The sequence below is a fragment of the Struthio camelus genome, chromosome 16 (assembly GCF_040807025.1).
Source record: "Struthio camelus isolate bStrCam1 chromosome 16, bStrCam1.hap1, whole genome shotgun sequence".
Taxonomy (NCBI): Eukaryota; Metazoa; Chordata; class Aves; order Struthioniformes; family Struthionidae; genus Struthio; species Struthio camelus.
The window spans coordinates 9384468-9401379 of record NC_090957.1 but is presented as its reverse complement, the minus strand read 5'-3'; the positions used below and the strand labels follow the sequence as shown (position 1 = coordinate 9401379).

At 49.7% G+C, this 16912-nt stretch overlaps 1 protein-coding gene across 1 annotated transcript in view; it reads left to right on the top strand.

Moving 5' to 3' along the window:
* Nucleotides 1-936: 936 nt before the first annotated feature.
* The window catches only part of HIP1 (huntingtin interacting protein 1), an 81679-nt gene continuing 65703 nt past the window's right edge, over nucleotides 937-16912 (top strand). The window contains exon 1 of the mRNA XM_068909629.1: nucleotides 937-1130. Coding sequence (XP_068765730.1) covers nucleotides 1014-1130 — 117 coding nt within the window. The 5' untranslated portion in view covers nucleotides 937-1013. The remainder of the gene's footprint in view (nucleotides 1131-16912) is intronic.

Genomic DNA, 16912 nt, shown 5'->3' with positions numbered 1-16912 from the left:
GAGCACAGTTCACCCCAGCAAAGGTAAGGTGAGGGGGTGGAAGACAGTGCCCTGGAGACATGCACCCCTCGGGCTCCCTGTAAACCATCCCTCCCCGGAGGAGCTGGAACGGCGGGGCCATGCAGGGAGCGCGGCATGCCTCCAAGCGCTTACCTGGTCAGTTTACGCTTTGTGACAAGCTGGTGAGGGGGAGCACGCTGTCCCCTCCCAGGGCAGCCCAGGCCAGGCTAGGGGTATATGAGGGAACCGCGTGGCCTGGTGCCTGGGCAGAGCCCGGGGCAGGGACGGGGCGCAGCAGGCCGGCTGCTGCTGGAGGCTCCCAGCCGCCTGCCCACGGCAGTCCCACCACGCCGGCTCGGCTCGACCCGGCCAGGCCCCCCCCCGGCATCGCGCCAGCTCCAGCCACAGCTCAGAGCCCTTCGGCCCTGGGCCCCCCGCGCCCGGGGCAGCCCCGGGGCCCAGGGCTGGCCAGGCCCCGCCCAGCCCTGCACTGCCCCCGGCCCCCGCCAGGGGGCGCCACGCGCGCCAGCCCACGGGCGCAGCCCGGGGAGTGGCAGCGGGGTGTGAGCGGCAGGCGCCGTGCCCAATCAGAGCAGAGAGGGTAGGGAGGGGCGGGGGCCACGGCTCTAGGGTGGGCACGCTAAACTGGGAGGTGTCAAGAGGCGGGATGGAGGGCGTGGCTCCCGCGGGGAGGCGGGAGTTGGTGTTGAATGCCATCCGCTCGGGCCAGTGAGCTTGCCCGTGCTCCCGTGAAGCTGGCCGCCTGAGCGAGCTCAGGCCGGTCCTCCCGGGAGCTCCGGCCGAGTGGCGTTGGGGGCGGCCAATGACAGCCAGGGGCGGGGCGGAGGGCGGAGCCGCAGGGGAGGAGGCGGGGCGGGTGGGGGCGTGCCCCGCGCGTGAATGGCGGGTGGGCGGGCCAATGGCGCGGGGTCCGGCCAGCGGCGGCGCCGAGCGGAGCGGTTGCGAGGGCGCGGCACGGCGGGGCCGGAGCGGGCGGCGGGCGCAGTGGGGCCATGGACCGCGTGAGCAGCTCCATGAAGCAGGTGTCCAACCCGCTGCCTAAGGTGCTGAGCCGGCGGGCGGGCGGCGGCGGCCTGGAGGCGGAGCGCGAGAGCTTCGAGCGCACGCAGGTACCGCGCGGGGCGGCGGCGGCGGGCGGGGCTGGCCCAAGCGGGCGATGCCGACCCAGGTGGGTGAGGCCCCCTGGGTGGGCGGGGCTTGCCGCGGGTGGGCGGGGCTGCCGCGGGTGGGGCTGGCCCAGGTGGTCGGAGCTGGCTTGACTGGGTGGGGCCGAGGTGGGCGGAGCTGTTCGAAGTGGGTGGGGCCGACCTGGGAGGGTGGAGCCAGCCGGGCCCAGGGGGCTGCGTGGGGGCGCCCGGACGACGGGTGTGCTGGGCACGGCACGGCAGTGGTGTCCTTGGCCCAGCGCCTCTGTGGGCGCGTGGTCTGTCCCAGCTGACGGCGCCTCCCAGGGGGCCAGGGAGACTGGCCCTGCACCCCAGGTGTCTGGCGCTGGCCGTCTTCGTGGCCGCTGAGGGAGCAAAACGTGCGAGCTCCACCTGTGCGCCCAGGAGTTCAGCCGCCGAGCCCGGGCAGGGCGCAAGCTCGGCCCGTGGGGCCGGGAGTTGTGCCCGTGCCGGTGCTGCCTCGGCCTTGTGTGCTCGGGGGCTTGGATCGTGTTCTCCATGAACGCCCTTAGCGCTGCAAGAGCCTCTTTGTTGTTTAGGCTGGAGACAGGCACCGCAAGCGGGTTTAGTGACCGTGCTAGGTGTTTGTTATCTTGGAGGGACCCGCCGTGGTGCTCGCAGGCACCTGCCCAAACCGTCCTGTTGGTGTAGAAAGGGAGGGTGCAGGCTGCAGGGACAGCCCTAGGACAGGCCCTAGGGGCCTTTATGTGGCTCCTAGGAAAAGGCAGGTGATGTGTTTAAAAGAAGACATGGTTTTTTTCACCATCAGCTTCCAGAGCATATGTTTAGAGTTGAGGCAGTTTGAGGGCCTTTTTATATTTCACCTATGCTTCCTGTCATAGGGTGGCTCAGATCCTATCTGCCCGTCTGCTGGGAGTATTTGGTTCAGTAGCTTGCACTTTCCAGAACTCATTAGGAGACTCAAGGCTGAAGGATTCATGCGCCTGCTGCTTCTGTAATGTTCTTACTTAAACATTTAGATTCGTACAAAACACTAACATAAAAGCCACTTTTCTCTGGTTCTTCCTGGGGGCGTGCGTGTGCAGAATGTGCACTTTGTCTTGCACAGAAGGGCTAGTGTTGGCCGGGCTTGCTGGTCAGCTGCGTATGGGTTGTGCCATTGCCCCAGCGCATTGTTATTTGCTTTGGGATCTTTTGTATCTTATGCAACTCTATAATTGTATATGGTAAATAACCCTCTGCCTTGCAGAGCTTGTGGCTCTGGAGTTGGGAGCGAGACAATCCTTCAAATGCAGCACGGAGTGGAGTGCGCCCCTTTGCCTGGGAGTGCCCATGGGATGGGGGGGGGCTGCGGGCAGGAGGTGGGGAGGGGGCACGTGGGCGCTTTGGGGGAAAAGCGGGCAGTTTCAGGGAAAGGAGATGCTTGAAAGGATTGTGTATGTAAATGTAATGGAAACGGGAAGCAGGGCTGGGGACAGCATGCCTCTGTTCTGCACTTTGTGAAATCATAGAAAGTAAATGCATATTGGTGCCATTTTGATGGCACTAATGATCTACTAACATTTTACTCCCACTCTACAGTCACTGCTGTAAGCGAATGTGGGAGGTGTGAGGAAGCAAAGAATCTGGCCCCTCAAGGGGAAGAGGAAGTAAAACTAAGGCAGGAAAGGAGTAGAGGTGGTTCAGGAAGGGGTTAGATGGCTCTGAGGGTGGAGAAGAGGAGGCTATATGACCTGGAAAGACACAGATAAAGCTGGCATCCCACGCAAGGCTATAGCACTGCTGAGTGGGAATGGCGTGTGGCTTAATGGCTAGGTGGTAAAGAACAAGGATCAACTCTGAGTTTTTTACAGAAAGAGAAACAAGAAGATTTAAGGTTGAACGTGCAGTTATGCATAGGGAGCCTTCTCATGTTCCTTGCTTAAATTACCCAGAAAATTAATTATTTATAGTGCTAAAGGTGGAACTAGGACTAGTTTTGAACTCTAAAGGCAGTGCGTGCAGTTGTCTGCCTTCTTAAGCGCTGACAGCCCTTTGACAGGATAAGGAAACAGCAAAAGCCTCTTCATTTTGGAGTTGAACAGTCTTCCTGCAACTAACAAGGAACAGCAAGTCCCATTTGTCAGTAAATGACCCCATGCTGCATGGGCTAATGGGATCTCCACTTCAAAGACGCAGTGTATTCCCTCGGGACCCTCGGGAGCCTTTGCTTCCCACCCAGAAGGTGATAATTAGGAGAGGGCTAACAGTTTGGCTGCGGGGAGCAGCGTTCGCGGCACAGCACCCGAGGACTGGACTGAGTGCCAGCAGCACCGCAGTCTTTGCAAAGCTTGGAACATCCATACGATCTAAATTTAATTTTCCCGTGTAATTTGCAGACAAGTGACACAGCATGTGTTTCTAGGAGGTGCTATCCCGGCACCACCTGTCTCTCCTGAAATGCTAGCTCAGTCTCTTCAGGTCTTTTATTTCTTCAGCTTCAATGTATTCAGCTCTGAGCAATTTCCTGTCTTTTACCTTCATTTTTTGCCTATTTCCCTCCAGTTTAAGGAACTTGCCAGGCCCCCCTCTGATCTTGCACACATTGGGCATCCACAATTTGAAACTAATTTCTTTAGCTTTTTTTTAAATAAAATCTAATGTTTCTTTATTTGGAAATGATTTTTTTCACAAAAGTTTCTTCTCTTAAAGGATTTCTAAAATGAGGATTTTTCTTGTATTTCCTTATGCACAAGCTCCTTCCCTCCTTCCCTCCAAACCTGCCTGTCTCATAACAGTAGAGCCCTGGTGAGGAAGAATATTCTGGCTAAAGGATCCTCCACGTGCAGAAGACATGTCAAAATGGGCCTTGTATTAGCCTGGATAAGACTTACCTGGTTTTAGCACATTTTATGCAGTTTGACATTCAGCTTGGAAAATGAGAATACCTTAAGAAGCTTTGGTGGTTGTTGTCACATGCACGGGCATTCTGGCTGTGAAGGAGTCAGCCCCTGACAGTCTACTGGTTTGGGGACAAGTGGGAATAAATTTCTCAGTGGCTTTCTTTTCTCCTCCTTGATTAGAAAAGTGTCTTGAGTTTCTTGGTGATGCAAATGTGATGAACATGCTGACACGGTGTTATCTTTTATGTTGTGCTACTGAGGGTCCTGACTGTAGAGAGTGCACGTGGAGGTGAGCAGTGTTGCAATATCGACCATGCTTTTGCTGGCGTTTCACTTGTGTTCCACCACTGCTTTTTGCAACAGCTTCAGTGGAATAAGTCTGTGCACAGAGCAAAGATGTATGAGGAGGAAATAAAAGCACCAACAAAGAGTCAAAATTCTGCCACCTGTTGAGGGAAATGTTTGTATTTCATGTGACTTCTGAGTCTGACATTTGTATCCCCTGCAAATTTTTCTTATCTATTGAGAAACATGCTACAGTAACAAACTGTTCTGAATGAAAGGCTGTGTGTTAGAGGTCTGTATGGAAGGTTTGAAGCTAAAGGCCTGGGCCTCCATATATTTAGGTTAGCTATTGCAATGGAGCCTTCCCTGCTTGGGTTTCGCTCAGCTGCTTCTCACTGCAGTTGTCCTCAGTGGACAGTGTGGTGAAATGACAGGATGGAGAGGTGAATTTCATCCTGCGCTGACTCCATTTGCTAGTTTGGCAGAGATGAGTTGTTTAGCAGTTGGATGAGTCAAGAACTTAAAGGTAAAAAAGGAGTCAGAATGGAAGAAGGATTTTTGTGGGGGTATGGAGGATGCACACAGATGGTGCTAAATACCAAGACACACAACAATGTGCTGAAGGATCACGGAAAACCTCCAATACTTCTGCTGTTATGACATAAATTACTCTCCAGGAAGATGAATGGGAGAAGCAATGCAAGGGAGGCACCACCTTCCTTGCCCAGGCAATTTCCAAGTGCACTTTGCTTTGGCTGTGATGTGTGGAGCCAGCATTGCAAATCATCCTTTCTGAAGTATGGCTCTGCCCAGGCTGTTGAAATGCCAGCCTGCTGCTGTCACCCAGTACCAACGCAATCCTCTGTGCTCCCTGGAGAGCACCGTATGGTGGATGGCATTTTGCTGTTCTCTCCAGTGACTTAACGTCTTGCCTGCAACATCTTTTGGAAATGTGCAGCTCTGCTTGCTGCCGTCACAGGCACCCTCGAGCAGCACCATCCTGGCTATGCTGAGAATTCAAGGAGCACCTCCCAGTATTGCTGTCACGCTGCCAGGAATACTAACAAAACCCAGCACGTACATGCTGTTGTATCGACCTACGGGAAGACAATTGGAAGGCAGCGATAAAATGCCAGCCACCGGACTATACTAGTGTTTCTTCTTCACTGCTACTTAAGGCTGCTGTGGGAAATTTCCCTTAATTTCCAGCAAGGATGGGGCCAGCAAGGCCAACTGCTGCTTAGCATCAGTGTAGACAGGAGTTGCAAACTCTCAGAGAGACAGGGTATGATAGTGCCAAGCCACCCACTGTGCATGATGCGCATCCCCAAGCGCTAGCACTTGAACCCAGGAGCTGCACAGGTGCTTGCGTCTAGAAACCTGAAAAGGGGAGTGCTGCAATTTGCACATTAGAAAAACATGTGGGAAACTCTCTTACCTAGGAGTAATTCTAAAACTACTCCTAATTCTATTAGGAGTAAAAAGTTAGCACTGTGCCACAGGCAGAGTAGAAGAAATTGATTTGCCTTGCAGAGCACAACTGCTCTGAGCTGGGTGCAGAATGGACTAAGATAAATGGAGACGACTGGAAGTGCTCTCGTGTGTCACAACCATGCTGCACCTCCTGCGAGGTGTCATGCAGTGCCCCATATCCAAAATGTGTGGGGGCTCTTGCATGGGAAGAGATGTTCTGTCCCTTCCCAAAACAGAATCGATGTAATGACTTGTTTCAGGTATTTTTGGGTCAAGTGCAGTAGTAAAACTGTCTAATGCAGACAAGCCCAGCAGTGAGAAGTGACTTACTGTGTTTCAGTAATGCTCCTCTTTTCCTTTAAAGCTTTCCCTCTGGGTTGCAACCAGATTCAGAAAAGGGTTAGTGTCACGGTCATGATTTCCACTGCTAGGCTTGAGCTGATAGCAGAAACAGGTAGTATTGAGCCGGTCAGGGTCACATACTGCATGCAGAGTTTGCCCTTGCAGGGCCTGCCTGCCCACACCCTGTGTGGGGTAGTGTGCTACGGTAGCCCTACTCCCCTCTGGGCTCCATGTGGAAACGGTGTTCTTTGACTGCAATTTTTTTTTCTTCCGAGAAAGGCACTGAATACCAAACAGAAAGGTGGATTACTTAGATTGTTCACTTCAACCACTTTCTCTTACCCAACTGTGCAATACGCAGCACACTGGGCCCTCAGGACAATTTATAACATGATGACAACTTATGACTAAGAAATTAGTCAGGAAAGACATTTATGGAGCTGAAGATGATCACTGAGCTGTCTTCATCGTTGCTCATAATATTAGAGGTCATTTACATGGTCCAGAGGGGGTGTAAAGCCCTGCAGCTTACACTTGTTGCATTCCTTAAATATTCGTATGTGTCACTGAACAAGATGCAAGACAATGATGACTTGAACCTGCCGTGTGAAGGCTCTGCTCTGAAGAAAGTATTTGTCTGGGTTGTAAAGTATCTACCATTGCAAAGACAGTGCTGTTGGTTCAGAGGGACTGGGCCAGCTCGCACGGAGAGCACTGCCACACGTGCCAACGGTGCTGGGTGAACAGTGATATCTTCATCTGCTGTCATCGTGGTTGGACATGTAGGAGAGAGAGGTCAGGCGAGCACAGGACGTTGGCTGTGCATTGAGGAACAGCCCCGCGCATGCAGATTGTATGTGAATCCTCTTTATTCTTCCTGCGGATGACCCGAGAGGCTCTCAGTCCTCCATTCCTGAAATCTCTGTACTGACTTTTGCTCCTCTTGTAAACAAGTTGTTGCCTCCCTCCACCATTTGCTGCCCTCCCACACATCCCCTTTGGCTTGCCTCTGCTGTCTTCCTGCAGCTCCTTGGCCTTTTAAACTGCTCCCAAATCTATTCCTTCTTCTACATGACCTTGGTATGCTAAAAACAGATCGTTGCCCCGTGTCAGTTTTCGCCTTTCTGGTACAAAAAGTAAATTGAGTGTTAACCGACTGCTGTAATAGCTCAAAAGAACAGAAAGGTCACCACCAATCCCTGCTGAAGGGTGCTCAGTACAAAAGGGCCCATTTAATTTTAGGTTCTCTCCCTCCCCAGCAATGCTGTCAGCCTTGAAGTGGAGGGGGACTGTGACAGCTTCTGTTTCCCTAGTCGATACACCCACTCCTGCGTTTTGCCTCTTCGTAGGGCGTGCGCAGTCTTCAGCGTTTGGTGGCTGGGTGAAGGTGGAAGGCGGAAGAGCTGTGTGAGGTGGTGATACTGCGGCTTTCATTCCTAAGGGGTGTTTTCTCTTCCTTTATCCGCTCAGAGTATCGCTGCCTGTGTCACAAGCACTGAGTGTGAGGAGGAGTGAGCAAATACTGGCCACAGTGATAAATAGGTTTTGCTGGGGGCTCCCATGTGCTCTTCAGATCTAGTGTTTGCACCGGGCAAGAGCCGAGCTGCGGTCAAGGGAAGTCCACTTGAGACTTTCTGGTTGAGATGTGTTACACTGTAAAGGAGCCAGTTCCAAATCTCACTCAAAAGTTATTTCAGGTCCTGTGCATCCTCGACCTTTGTGCCACCATCTCACAGTGTAAGGGCTCATTTTCCCAGGTCTGGAAAACTATTTGCTTTCCTATTCTGCCACTGGAGGAGCACGCGGAAGAAGGAGAAAGCCAGTTAGATACAAAATGATGTCAAATGGAAGTAGGCTTTTTTTTTCCCCTAGTGTTTTTCCAGTGCAGTATACTGTTTCCAGTATACTACCCTACAGTCAAAAGTGGCTTGGAAGCAGATCACTGCACATCCTGATCCCCAGCATGGAGCAGCGTGGGCTGTTGGAGTGCTGTCTTTGGTTGCCTTTGCAGCCTGACTGATAATATTTAGCTAATTCAATTCAGTTTTATATTGGACCCAGTTCTGTACGACTCTCAACTGTGGAGGAAAAAACATTTTTCTACTAACATCTTCATTTAAAAAAAAAACAATTTCTGTGGTTCAGATGCTGCAACCAGTAGGCAGTTTTGCCAAGAGCTTCAGCTCTTACACAGGAAATGAGGCTCCTTTTAAAAGTACCAGAGTGTTACTATATATACACCCTCTCTGAAAAGATATTTAAAGAAACATATTGACACTAGCAAGAACAGGAAAAAATAGCTCCTGTCTGTGGAAAGTGACAGATTAAGCCAGCTGAGCCCATCCTAGGGGAGTAGGTGATACAGTGGATTAATTCACTAGTCTTTCATCTCCAGTAAAATGAGCTCTTGTGCTTTGTCCTGAGTGATCCTGAATGTTTTCAATGTCCTTTATTTTAATAGGAATTAGAGGTACTTGAGATTGAATATGGCTTCAGGAATGAAGTGAGTCATCTCATCTCTTTTCAGTGAGTCCCTGTTAGAAACTTATTTCCATCTCCATGGCTTCATTTATATGGATGAAAATAGTTTATCCTTTACCAGATTAGCTGTATGTGGTCTGCTTTTCTCTTTAATGTAATCCTGAATGGTGGGATTTCATTTTAATATATGCAGAAATCACAAGTGAGTTTTTTATGCAATCGTAGGCTCTGAAAGTGGCCCCTGTCTCGGGAGAGTAAATTGGTCTGGCAGGAGGTGAAGGACCGGCCTGGTGTGTCCAGCCTCTTGCTGGATTAGTGTTGCTCTGGATGGGAACATCCCCTTTTTGAGCCAAGGGCATTTCAAGTCATCTAGTAATAAGAGAGGGTCTTGGCCCAAATAATGTCAAGGGCCCTGCAGAAACACAGGGAAGGCTGAGGCTGAGGGAGGTTGCTGCCGTTAGAAGCCTTTGTCCCATAGTTCAGAATGCACCTTGCTAGGTGGTCTTGGAAGGCGTCAGATTTCTTTAAAACACAGAGCAGTATAAAAGGTATGAACCGTGGTTGCCTGCATTCAAGTGGGTTCTGAGGTCAGGAAAACATTTCTCCAATGAGAATTTCATTGCTTTGATGAAAATAGGGGTTGTTTCTGGGGGCATCCTTCATTCCATTTCAAACTATCACCTTGCTTATCCTCTTGTTTTACTGGAGTTTCAGCTTTGCCACCTAAAAGAATTATTTTCCCCAAGTTCTCCACCTGAAGCAACAGGTAACCCTGTCCCAGGCTGCAGGGCGTTGCTGCTGGTGGTGGAAGAGGGAACAACTTTCTCCGAGAGGAGAAAGCAGGCATGGACATGGAGGAGCAGGGGTCATGTAACAGCCAAAGCCTGGCTGCGTGCCAGCTCAGAGAGAGCCTGGGCTGCAGAGGGGAAAGGACAGGTACATTTTAAAAAGGGAAGGAAGCGACTTCCCCATCTGCCTGTAACAAGAGTTACTTGTCCCACGTTTGCTCTCGGTTGTGCCTAGCATCACCTGTCACCTCCTCCACGATGCCAGTGCCCCAACAACACTGAACACCTTGCTCGGCTGCTGGTTGAGCCGAGGGTTTTAGCCTCTCATTGAAGCTGGGGCAACGTCGGTCAGAAACAACCGACTGGTGCGGGAAGGTATGCTGTGATTCAGGTTAGCTGCATTTGATGCTTGAGCCTGGAGGTGGGGATCTGTGCCCCCTCCCGTTATATTCGGTGCACGCTGTTGAATAGATGTTGTGGGGGGCTGTGGGATGCTTTGAAAGCAAAAGGGAAGGCAGCAGGCAGCCAGCTGAACACAGTTGGAGTATTTAATTCTTACAGGCAAGGGGTAAAAAAAAGGGACAAAAAGACTGAGGATTTGGATGAAACTGCTCTAACAGAGGAGGCAATTGGTGGAGAGAGCCAGCACGGAGCAGTTAAAGGTTTGGAATGAGTGGCTTCCCCAGGAAACTCTGTTTTGCCTGCAACACTATGGGAAGACGTGGGCTGAAAAACATGCTGGTTGGGTTCATGGGTGCTTTGAGAAAAATAAAAAACCAAACCACAGGCACAGCACGAGCAAATGCTTGGGATGCTGCTGTGCAAGGGAGGTGGCTGTGCTGGGCTGCTCGGCCGGGGTGAGCTGCACGTGCAGCCCTGGGCCTCGCATCCTCTTTTAGAAGAAGAAAGTTCAGAGGTGGAAAAGAGAGGCCTGAGGAAAGGGACAACCAGAGCTGGGGGTTGGAAGAGATGGCAGAGCTCTCTGATGAGTGTGAAGGCGACAGGGATTAGTTATTCTCATTAGTCGCCTGGGACAGACCAACCTTAACGGGCTTAAGCTGCAGGAGGGAACGCTTTGGCTGAACATTGAGAAAATCTTTAACCCTTAGCAGTTCAGGAGCCAGAAGTGGGGCAGAAGGGTTTATTTGCCATTTCCAGCGTGTTATCACGTGTATGCATGCAGGTTTCAGCTGAAGCAAGGACCTTGAACTACCCACCCAATCGCTGTCTGGCAGGCAGACAGCCAAGAGCTGGGACCTAAAAGACCCTCGAGCCCTGGCAGACAGACTGCAGTTTGTATCATGCCTCTGTTCACTCCATCATTCATCCCTGTTTTTGTAGTTTGTTAGCTGTTATATCTGGCTGACAGCTGTTAATTGGCTCAGGAAGTAATGTGTTCAAAAGTAAACAGGAAAAGAAAATGGTTAGGTTTGGGTTCTTTGTAACCTTTGTAAACATCTGGCTTTAAATACTTCAAAGAGGAAGCCAGCCCTATGATAAACTGCTGTTCCATCCTTTATTTGGATACCAAGCTCAAAAAACTTAGTTCCTTGAACACGTATATTTCTTAGTAGGAAAACTGAACGTATTTGTGACTTGACGAAAGCAAGAGCAAATGAGCAATGGTTAGCGCCCGCGCAGTCGAATGTTGCCACATCTTTGCAAGGTTGGCTTCAAATTTGGCTAATAGATTGGCTTCAAAACTTTCTTTTTTTATTAAAGATTTCATTTTTTCAAATTAAGAACATTGATAATTTTGTTTAAAAAATAAAAAGAAGCATCAGTACCCAGCTAGCACCACTGGGAGGGCTGATGAAGACTGTTTTGAGTCATACTGTATATTCTGGTGCCCCTTGAACAGTTTTAGAGCATCTCACAATTTTTAATGGGTCTGAGCTCTTCCAGGCCTCTGAGACGGGCGCACGAGTTGTCCCCATGCTGGGAGGGGGTTGCCATGCAAAGCCATTGCCCGGCAGATGCAAGGCAGCTTTGGGATTAAGCCGGTTGCATCTCAGCCTCCATCTGCATATGTGGGAACTTGCGGATGGCCTGCTGGATGTGCTGAGACCTGTAGGTCAAGCAAGGCTACCTAGACCTGTGCCTGCAGGTGCTTTTGTCAGTGTAGCCAACAAAACTGGCATTGAGGGCAGCCTCAGGCACTGCCAGTGCGGGTGGGTCCAGAGAGCCTTAGGGCAGGACACAGACCAGCTACTGCTGCTCCCTTGGTCTGAGATGTGTGCTGTCACATCAAAGAACAACTCACAGCATTTTCTTTTCTGCACTATCTAATCCTCGATGCTTAAAAGCTCTTACTGTTAACTCTCTGAACAGCAGCAGTCTCTGGGTGCCCCATGGCTTGGCGCGCAGGCTCCCGCATCTCTGGCGGAGGCACTCTGTCAGATAGGCCCACAGGTTGCAAGACCACCACCCCATGGTACAGCAGCCTGAGTGCTCACCTAGGCTGTAGAGAATTGACTTAAAACCCCTCTGTCCTATGGGGATTCAGATCCTTCTCTGTGGTTTCCTCAGAGGTTATTCAAGCACTAAGGCAGTCTAGAAGCCTCCTTTGCTCCTGCCACAGAGCTAGGAGCTCAGGACTCAAGGGGCACCACAAGGAATGGGAGAAAAGCTGGATACTGGTCCTAATCTCCGTGGCTAGCTCGTGTTTTATTTTGCTCGGTCACCAAATTAAAAAATGTCCTGGGGACGGATTGTTCCAAAGGTAGCAGAAGAAATTGGAGGCACAGACGGGTATTGCAGCCTGGATGCGCAAGTCCCAGGCTACTGCTGGAACAATTTTACATTATTTGCTGTTCACCATGTCTGTAAAGTCTATGTCAGGCTATTCATGGTGGAAGGTGGATATCCCCAGTCTAAATGCAAAAAAGTCATACACAGACATTTCATATGTCTTAATGTTTGTAGCTTCCATTCATAACCACAGGATTTCATTCCCTTCTTTAAAGGCTTATCTAACACATTGCTGCAGCTTTACAAATCTCATGCCCATGGAGAGGTTTTGTGTAAATTTTCTGCGGTCATGGTAGATGTAGTACCACAGCGATGGGCTCAGCCTTACAACTTGCTCGGAGTGCGGGCATAGTGTGCACTCCTGGCTGTCCTTTCATAGCATACCTGGCAGAGGTAACCACATCCCAGGTCCCAGGTCCCAGAAACATCTTCAGGGCGAGCAAAGAGGTAATTCTAGATGGTCTCAGGCCCTGCTGCAGGTTTGGGCATTTCCTCTAGCTGCATTGTGGAGCCTGGGACCTCTCATGGCATGTGGCACACTTTTTGCTGAACCCTTTCATGCCTTGCCTTTTTCCAGACATGTTGGCTCACCATTTGGACTAATGCACACCACTGCATTCTCTGGTCCTGCTCAAAGCAAATATCATCAGCATGATGGCTAGAGAAGCCATGCATTTTTCTCACCAGTTTAGCTCTATTAGTGAGATTACAGCCTTTTTTCCTGACTTGGTCATGAAATTCAGATCGTCAATTTAACTTCAGTTGTCAGGTCAGTCCTTCATTGAGTCTGAAAGTGGAGAAGACTCTTTGTTTCTTTGTTTTTGAGCGAACTAACAAAAATCTATTAAGCATGGTTTCTACTTGAAGATCTGATTACAAAAGTTGTGGTTACTTTATTCTGGGAATTTCCTAATTTTATGTTCTACTTGTACATCGTCTGATTGGTAGCCTGCTTTATGTAATTACAATAAACCCAAATTTAACTGCACCAATCTGTGCTCTTAACAGACTGGCCAGACTGCGTGTGGTTATCCGTCTGTCTGTAGAAAATGCCTCAGAAAAGTCTATTAGTTTCTAGTTTTCTGTTCTTTGGAGTCTCTTTCGAAGTACAGCTTTCAGTGCTGGGCTCCTGCTTTGCAGAGTGGTTGCTCTGTATGGGTGCAGCAGCCCCCAGAGTTGGGGCCACAGGACAGGCAGCGAATAGCTCCCTTTCTCCAGCACCCGGTACTGGCAGTCATCAAGTCCTCTGCAGGGGAAGATGGCACATTAAATATTTACCATACAGAAAAGAGGCAAGTTGCAGCAAACAAAGGGACCCATTGGGAAAACAGGATTCTCTCATCAGGGCCAGGCTAGAGACTTTCTATTTATTGTTAACATTTGTTTCTTTTATTCTATGCAAGCAGCTTGGAGCTCTCTAGAGAGTATATGGCATTGCTTTTTATTTTAACTAGCAGATGCAAGCTGGAAAATAGTGTTTTCCAGTCATTGTGTTCTCCTGAAAGTGAACAAGAATATGGGGTTTCGTAAGCCTGAATAATGCTGCAAGGTACTTAGAACAGGACATTGGGGACAAGCTGCTACTTGACACCAGGAATTGTCATTCTCCCTCCTGACAGTCCAGAAAAGATGTGATGCAATAAGAGCATTGAAATTAAATACTGTGGTGTAGAAGAGCTTTTGCTTTGTTCGTTGTTGGTCCAAGTTTGGAATAAATGCAGTCTCTGCAATCCCATAAATTAAAAACCAAATAATGCCATGCTGAGACACTGATAAGTACTTCTAAATCTCAGTGACCTTGTCAGTGCGCCTTGCTGGTGCTGATCCATACCCTTGCTGGTTCGTGGACATCGTGATTGCCCATTTCATCCTGGGCTATAATTTATATGTATGCTAAGCACATTGTCTTTAGCCATTTCTTTCTTGTAGCCGTGCAATCCACCAGTACAATCTCCAGAACTGACCACAACAAAAACCATACTCCAGCTCCTAGTAATGTAAAGATTTTCTGAGGTTTTAAGATAATGCTGAAGTGGAGGCAAAGGAAGTCTTTAATTTCTTTTCCGTTGCCTGGGAAAATCTCTCCTGGTAGGGTCATTCCTAGTTCATTTACCTGGTAGAGATCCCATGTTTTCCCAGCAAGAAATTTTCTGTTTACTTCACAAATGGGAACGAAATGTTTCTGCAGCGTCAGCAAGGTTTGACTGCTTTTGTGGAGGTAAATACTTGTCTGGAAAGGGCAAAGGTACATATTTCTGAGTTTTGTGACATTTCTAGTGTAATTCTATTATCTGTAACTTGCATAGCTAGTAATACCCAGCTGGAGAGCAGTGGATCTGGTGTGAGATGAGGTTGTTAACCCCTTCAGGAATCAGTCTCTGGATGCTTACAGCTTCTTCAGTTACTGCTCCGTCTCTGCCTGTCCTTACCCAAGTAAGGTTGGCAGGGACATGGCTCTGATGTGGAGTGGTGACGACTCCACAGCGCCTCTTGGGTTGTCCCCAGCCTGCAGATGGCAACGGGCTGACACAGGCTAAGTCAGTAAGGCCTCTCTTCATGGAAGGAGGCCCCATTTTTGATTCACATAGTTGGCCATAGCTTTATGTTGACCCACCCACACTGGGGAGTGAAGTGTTGCCTTTTGGTGTGGCCTCGTTCCTTATATGAGGTTCCAGAAGGAGGCATCATACTCCGGGTTTGTTAGCAGTAGCGTCGACCCTGGATGCTGGCAGCGTGCTGAGCGTGCACTGGGCTATGTGCGTTTCCCAACACACCGTCATGGCTCTGGGAGCTGAGACCTGGGTTTGGGGTAACAGCTCGGCCGCTCCTCAGGGTGTTACATGCAGTACATCGTAAAGCTAGACCTTTGCCATTCCTTGTACAGGAGAGTCACAAGGGGCAGTGGAATAACCTGGGAGACTGCACAGAGGATGTTTTAAGGAGCCAGGGCTCTGTGTCGCTGTCATCAGCTCCAGCCCAGAAAGTGCTCAGCTTTGCAAGTGCCCAGCCAAGGCTTGGGTATAATGAGTGCAAGCTGGCGGGAGCTTAATCCAGATAAGACAAAGGTAATGCTAATGGTTTGGGGAAGAGTCGGAGGATGGGAAGGTGGGATTCAGCCTGTAGTTATTAGGGAGGCTTGTCTAATCTTTCTGCAGGAGGCATGTTGTGTGAGAAGCACTGTGGGCTCGTTGTCCTGGCGTCACTCACCAGAGCAGCTTTTTTGTTAGATCTTCTCTCCATCTTTGCAGCCTCTTCACGTGGCGTTCTGACCTTGCCTTGCTCTGGTCTATGTTTCTGTGACTGGCACTCAGCACGAGGCTGTGCTTCGAGACCCCTTTGGGGGTTGAGTGAGCGGGTATCGCTCTGAGCAGTGCTGTCACGCTGTTCATCACAGCTGACTGTTGAGATAGCAAAGCTGCTGGTGCTGCTAGGTGAAACCCCAAAAGATTTGGTGCTCAGCAGTCTGAGGGATGTGCCCCTCAGCTCTCCCTCCTTGTGCGCCCTTAAAAAGGTGATGTTAGCTGAGGACTTGGGTTAAATAAGACCTGCTCTTGGATTCATTTGTCCTGGGATTTCTGATGAGATATTCTTGGCCTTGATTTGTGGTTACACCTCCCCTTCAGCCCCAGCAGAGCTCACGCTGCCTGGTCTTAGTGTGCGCTATCCTCTTGTTTGTGTTCCCGGTTATTGCAGTACCACTTGGGCTCTTTTTATAGCTCAAAAAGAAGTGCCTTGCATTACTAAGTCATCTGGGAAGCCAAATACACAGGGGAGGAGTCGCAGCTAGAAATAGGGATAGTCTTTGCTTATGCATTCCGATTTTATTTTTTTAACTGAGATGTCCAAGTTTGAAAAGATTACAAATGCCAAGCTAGGAGACACGTCCTGTATTCCAGTTGGAGTGCATCTTCTTTCTTCTTTATTTTATTCCTAATACACTCAAACTGACTGTGGGCTTAAGCCTTCTGTCAGGTGTTAGGAGATTTCTTCCCTACTTTATTCTGACTTCAATCACAGCAGGGGATGGGGTTGTCTAATGTGGAGTTTGGGGAGTCCTTGTGAGGGAGTCCTCTATTACTGGCTGAGCTCCAGCAGTAAATACTTCTGCTGTGTGTCCTTTCTGCGGAGCTCTGTCTGGCTTTCTAAGAGCGTGAATTCTCTCATCCATGCCTTTATTTTCAGTAACCTCCGATTTGCTAAGAATTTGCTGAAGCCTAAGCTCTTATTTTTGAAGAGCCTGACATTTCAGATCCCCTTGGTCACAAAGGAAACGTCAAAACGTCAGGGCAGCTGAATCCAGCAAGGTCCGCAGGGAGTCTCAAATATTTCCTCTGAGAAGAGATGAGATGCTTCCATTTGCCCTAGGATGTCTCTGGCTCTGAACCTAACTCAACCATGCAGGTGGTGGTATTTTATATTTCAGTGTTGGCTGGTTTAGCAGAAGAGCTCCATGTATGTGTCATCATTGTTGACTGAAGCTGCAGAGATTGTGATAACAGCTTGAGGAGGACAGACAGGTATTTGCTACAAGCTGCCAGGTTGGAGAACTAGGAGTTCAAACAAAATGGCAAGTGATTTCGGTTCCTGCCCACTGGGGCTGAAAATGAAACTTCCTCTGTACAAGATCACAGAATCACAGAACGGCCGAGGCTGGAAGGGACCTATGGAGATCATCTGGTCCAACCCCCCTGCTCAAGCAGGGTCCTATAGAGCACATTGCACATTCCAGGCATGCAAGCTATCCTACCATGTCTCTGTAATT